General features: G+C 45.1%; 1 protein-coding gene across 1 annotated transcript; it reads right to left on the reverse strand.

Moving 5' to 3' along the window:
* Window positions 1-1719: 1719 nt before the first annotated feature.
* Window positions 1720-4986, reverse strand: GHSR (growth hormone secretagogue receptor). The gene is made up of 2 exons (NM_001310165.1): window positions 4191-4986; window positions 1720-2024 (listed from the first exon to the last, which is right to left on the reverse strand). Exons 1-2 carry the CDS (start codon window positions 4984-4986, stop codon window positions 1720-1722), a joined length of 1101 nt encoding a protein of 366 aa, NP_001297094.1.
* Window positions 4987-6118: the final 1132 nt, after the last annotated feature.

A 6118-nucleotide genomic window follows, 5' to 3' on the forward strand; every position in this document is an offset into this window, starting at 1 on the left:
AGAAATTATTTTTAGAACAATATGCTTAATAATGCAAAAAGTTGACTATGGGAGGAGCAAGGTCAATAGGAAAGAAAATGTTAGTTTTATGACCAAAATGCTCAAAATTTAGTTGGAGGTGTCTAATCATTCAGAAGTATGATTCAGAAGGAGACTGGGTATATAAGTAAACATATCCATCAGATAAGCAGTGGGATGTAAATAGCAAAACTAATTTGGAGACAGGACATGGCATAGGCATTTTGAAATAAATGGCTATAATACCTTTAAAAGTTTTGAATATCAATAAGCAGTAGCATTTAAGGAATTCTGAACTTTTCACCATTTGAAAAATGTCTATGTTCACTAAGTTCTTGTAAGCTTTCCAGAGTAAGTTATAAATTATCCCTTTATTCACAAAGCAAAGCCTAATGGTTGGCTTAAGCATTTTTGTTAAGCCAAATAAGGCAGTTTGTGATTTTCTATAATTTTTATAAAGTCTCATTTCCTGAATATTAACACCTATAATTCAACCTAATTTAAAAATTCGTCTTGGGGTGCCTGGATGGCTCAGTGGGTTAAGCCTCTGCCTTCAGCTCAGGTCATGATCTCAGGGTCCTGGGATTGAGCCCCGCATCAGGCTCTTTGCTCAGTAGAGAGCCTGCTTCCCCCTCTGCCTCTGCCTGCCTCTCTGTGATCTCTGTGATCTCTCTCTCTCTGTCAAATCTTTAAAAAAAATTTGTCTTATATTTCATATCCATTTTCTTTGGAGCATGAAGAGCAGGGCATTTAGGTGTAATTTTGAGGATTTATTGCGCTAACATCCTACTACATTCACTATAAAGAACATTTCAGGGAATGAGTTTTATTTGTAAACATTTTTATAAGATTAACAATAATTTTACATATACTCTAGAACTACACTGTCCACTATGGTAACCATTAGTCGCATTTGGCTATTGAATACTTGAAAGGTGACTTGTGCAACTTGAAGAACTGAATTTTTTATTTTAACTCATTTTAAATGTAAAGAATTATAATAGTGATTTTAGTTACGGGGAAACTTTTAGGTGTGTTTAGAAACTTAGACTCATGAATCTACTTTCTCATCGGCAAATTTTACGAAACCTAAATCCATCAAGTATAAGTGGTGAAAACTTCAAATCCAAATAAGGTGTGCTGCAAAAATAAAGAACATTTCAGAGGCTCTGTACCCCCCCAAAAAAGAAGGTAAAATTCTCATTAATAAGCTTTATATTGACTACTTAAGTGCCTTGCATTATATTTCTCTTGGACAGCACTGATCTGGAGCTATATGAAAATTTCTAGTATTTAAAAGTTATGTTTTAAATGTTTTATTTTAATGTCATTCTCTTAATCAAAATTTGTTATCATTATGAAAAAGTAAATCAGATTTAGTATTTACTCAGTAAGAAGTGCCCTAATCATTCTCTCTGCCCATTCTCCTTTCTCCAAGTTGCAGAATCCTTGCTAGCACCAACAGCAGAATGCAAAATCATAAGACAGTGAATATGCAGAAATAGTATATGAGAGCACTGATGAGTGTGCAATCAATCCAACTGCTCACACACTACAAGTTCCATCTTTTCTTTCTTCCCAATTGTTTCCAGAGCTGTGTGTTCCTAATTCCAAAATTAACCTTCAACTTCTTCCCAAGTTCTGCTGTGCTATGGCTTCTGGTTTAGAATAAGCGATGACTTTGCTCAGCAATGTGCATGGTCATGTATTAATACTAGTTTCTGTCCAGGCCCGAGAGCTTTCATCCTTCAGAGTGGAGAGCTTCCTCTGGGAGAAGGGTTCAAATCCCAGAAGCTTGAACACCGCCACCCGGTACTTCTTGGACATGATGTTGTACAGAATGGGATTGATGGCAGCGCTGAGGTAGAAGAGGACAAAGGATACCAGATTGCAGTATTGGCTGATCTGCGCAATCTCCAAGGAGCCAGGCTCGAAGGACTTGGAAAATAAATATCGCCCTACATGGAAGGGCAGCCAGCAGAGGATGAAAGCAAACACCACGACAGCTAAAAGGACAACAGGAGGGAGAGTGTGAGCTCAAGAAATGTCATAGCAAGTCACATTCTATTTTGAAGCCATGGTTTTGTTTTATGTATAGTATCACCGTTGACTTCAGAGAAACATTATGTTCTGCTTGTCCCTATTTCTACTTTTTACCAAGATTGGGTCTGTCTGTACTAAGAGTTCATCCATTTTTATTGAGCTTCCTAATCATTTCTACTTAACAACTATTTGAGTGGTTTTTATGATGAGACTGACCTATTGACTCAACCATTTATTCACAATAGTCCCCATTTCACCTGTGCCAGATACTACCAAACAAATAGAAAGTACAGGGCCATACTCTGTGGGCACAGATTCCTTGTATATAATACAGACTAGTAAAATTAGGATCTTTAGGAAGGAGACCAGGACAACTGCTTTTCTCTTTTCTTTTTTCTTTTTAAAAGTTTCACGAAAGACTGAATATGCAGTCAGGATGGAGAGTCACTGAAATGCACGATACCTTGCCACCTACGGTAGACATAAGTAAGTTATAAAAGACCATAACACCCACTAATATTAATTATCATCCATCCAAGTCTTCATTTTACGCAGGGAAGAGAATTTTTGTCCAAGCCCTCTGAATTTCTAGATAAGTTTTTAAAATGCAGAAATCAAAGGAAAAATAACAGAAAATAATATTTCAGTCCTCGTACCATTTTAGCAATTCCCTTCATAAGGTCAAGGCAAAAGAAAATTAACATTGGTGTTGAGACACCAATGAGGACAATGAACAGCTTAAAAATAAAATTGGAGGAGATTATTAAACTTATTCTCAAAACTAAGTTGCATGGTAACAACTGTTGGCCACCGTAGCAACAGGAATATTAGAATTCCCAGGAGGGCACTAGCAGGTTTACAATCTTTTAGTCATGTTGTGAGAATCACTGGTCTAGCAAATAAAAATTTTTTTGCATTCTTTGAAAAAGCTGTATCACCTTAATAAACAAAATTCCAGGAGCTGTAAAATTACAAACACAAAAATCAACCTAGAACGACTTCTAAGAAGCACTAACTAAGCAAATAAATACAAAATGTTGGACTATAAGGAGGAATAATAAAATGTACAGAATCCGGCTTTGAAAAAGCCAATAGAATTAATGTTTTGCGTGGATGTGAACACATTTTGTATTACTTCACCTGTCCATTAAACTTGCGTAGCAAATATGCAGTACACTCCAGTTATGATGCTACGTGTTTTTTGAAGGACCATTTAGGGAGAGATAGTAAGTCCCGTCAGCTTACAAAGTCTTTTTTTTTTTTTTTTCCTCATGTTGGGAGAAGCCTACCTATCTCAGTTATCCTGTATTATCCTGGACTATCCTACAGGCAGAAACAGGGGGTCATGAAAACAAATGCAGACTCCAGCAGGGATTTGCCATTGACTTCCTTTCAAAGCTTTCTAAACAGCAGCAGGGTAAACAGAAGGAATGCAATTACCTGGGGAAAAATGCAGGTCAGAAAGCACACCACAATGCTGAGAGAAGGGTGAATCATCTTTGGCAGAATTATCACACTGATCATACCTTTGATTCAATTTATCACCAAATGCTTTCTAGATCCAATGGCTACTCCTCCCCCAAGCCCATGCCTGTTTTTGTCATGCAACTTAGGTATCCACAAATTGAGGCAGGAAGCTTAACCTCGCCTTTAACACTTAAAGACTACAGTAGACTTTTATGAAGTATCTCAGTTTTGAAGCAATGTCTCTGGGCTGATAGAACTCACTTACGGGAAATATAAAGGGGGGGCACCTTTCCCTGAAAAAGGAGAAATCAGAAGAAAAAGACACTAAGAAGTAGAGAGGAATAGAGAGTGAAAACAATGATAAAGGGGATGCGGGAAGACAGATAAAGACAGAAACAGCAACAAACAAACCAACAAAAACCAACACACACGCACACACACGCACACACACACACACACACGGAGGGGGTGGCGGGCATACACCACGGAGAAACTGAGAAACCAAAGAGCAAGCTCAAGACAGAAACTGAGGAAGACATGAAGATAGAGACCGAGAAGAACAGGGGAAGGAGGTAGAGGCTCAGGGAGAAAGGGAAGGGAGGGAAGGCGAAGGGAGAGGGGAGAACCCGGGAGAGCGCGGCCGAGGGCGCACTGAGACCCACCCAGCATTTTCACGGTTTGCTTGTGGTTCTGGTCCCTTAGCGAGGCGCCCACCGCCGCCTCGCCCCGCTTTCTTCGCCACAGCTTCCTGCCGATGAGGCTGTAGAGCACAGTGAGGCAGAAGACCGGCAGGAAGAAGAAGACGCTGGATACCCACACCATGACCGTGAGCAGTCCCGAGCGCACCGCGAACTCTGTGGCGCGACACTCGTTAGTGTCTCGAGGGTCGGTGCCGTTCTCGTGCTCCACCCCGACCAGCACGAAGATGGGCCCGGCGCTGCAGAAGGCCACGGCCCAGATGACCAGGATGACCAGCTTCACCCGGCCCTTGGTGACTACCACCTTGGCCCGCAGCGGGAAGCAGATGGCGAAGTAGCGCTCGACGCTCAGCGCGGTGATGGTGAGCACCGTGGCGTAGGTGCAGCTCTCGCTGACGAACTGGAAGAGTTTGCAGAGCAGGTCACCGAAGTTCCAGGGCCGGTACTGCCACAGGCGGACTAAGTCGAGGGGCATGCAGAGGAAGATAAGTAGGTCGGAGAAGGCCATGCTGGACAGGTAGAGGTTGGTGGTGGTGCGCAGCTCGCGGAAGCGCGACACCACCAGCATGGTGAGCAGGTTGCCCGCGATGCCCACCACAAAGAGTGCCACGCAGGTGGCGGTGACGCCGGCCAGCAGTGGCGCGGGAAAGAGCGGCAGGAGCTCGTCGGTCAGGGAGTCGTTGTCGGCGGGAGCGTCCCAGCCCAGGTCCGGCAGCGTGAGGTTGTACCCGGGCTCCTCGCTCAGCGTCGCGTTCCACATGCTGCCGCCTCGGCTTAACTGGCTCTGGGATACGACTGCGCTCAGAAGCTGGCCGCGGCTGGCCTCAGAAGGTCCCCTTAGGCGCGGGAGAGTGCGAACGAGGAGCCGCCGCTGGGTCGCAGGGAGGATGCTTGGAGAGGAAAGAGAGGGAAGTGAGAGGCAGAAGCTTAGGGAGAAAGTGAGATTGAGAGCTTGGGGCGAAAAGCGGGGGAAGGGAGGGACACACACACAGACACACACGCACACATGCACACGCACGCACTGGTGGTGAGGACAGTGTGACCCACCGGTCTTTCTGGCACCTCTGTTTTTCCCCATGATCTCACCCAAGCTAGCCCCTAGCTGGTCCGTACTCACGTACCTGTCACCGGGGCAGCCCCGCCAGTCCTGGCTCGCCTGCGCCTGCCTCTTGCTCCAACCGCAGCTCGCAGTTCCTAAAGTGTCCTGGCGCGCGGAGGCCTCGGAGACCCCGCACTGCAAAATGAGAGAGAAAGGAGCTCTCTTTCCAGCTTTGAGCGCTGTCTGTTAGTGTGGTCCAGAAGGGCAGGTCACACCCGGAGGTGGGGGCGGGGATGGTGGGAGTGGCGGGGAGAACAAGGTCTTCGGTTGCCAGAACCCGAGTTCTTCCTCAAAAAGGAGTAAGAGTTGGTAATGGACCTGGTGGGAGAGGAAGCAACCATGCCCCACCCGACTTGCAGAAGGGCGAGAGGACCGGGAATAAAGGACCCAGTGTTTGTATGCTGACCTGAGATGAGACCGGTGCACACCTGGGAAGAACCTCGGGTAGTTCTAGAACCTTTGGTCTTTTTAATAAAGAGAAACAGGCTCAGAGTCGTGTGGCCACTTGTCCAAGGTCACACAGTTATTTGGGGGCTCAGGGACTAAACTTGGGTCTCCCTCCGGATTTGGACTTCTAAGAGTAAAGGGCAAGATAATGTGAATAAACTCTGTTCTGAATCCCAGCCCTTTGTACAGTCCTTCACCTCGGCGGTGGTAAGGGGTATGTTGTGTAAGAGATTATTTGCCTTCTGCAAATCTCCGGGTGGAGCAAGAAGGAGCAAAAGGAACGGGACCTGGTGGGAGAGTGTAGCAGGCAAAGCAGGAGGAGCACAGGCTGTGAGGCTGGCAGGTA

The sequence above is a fragment of the Mustela putorius genome, unplaced genomic scaffold (genome assembly GCF_011764305.1).
Source record: "Mustela putorius furo isolate JIRA1106 unplaced genomic scaffold, ASM1176430v1.1 tig00003834_pilon_pilon_pilon, whole genome shotgun sequence".
Lineage (NCBI taxonomy): Eukaryota > Metazoa > Chordata > Mammalia > Carnivora > Mustelidae > Mustela > Mustela putorius.

Bases quoted from the DNA above. Each gene is read 5' to 3' on its own strand.
- GHSR (NM_001310165.1), bottom strand. From the start codon at position 4,986: ATGTGGAACGCGACGCTGAGCGAGGAGCCCGGGTACAACCTCACGCTG. The intron at 2,025-4,190 runs GTGGGTCTCAGT...TTGTCCTTTTAG, and splicing joins GCAAACCGTGAAAATGCTGG to CTGTCGTGGTGTTTGCTTTC.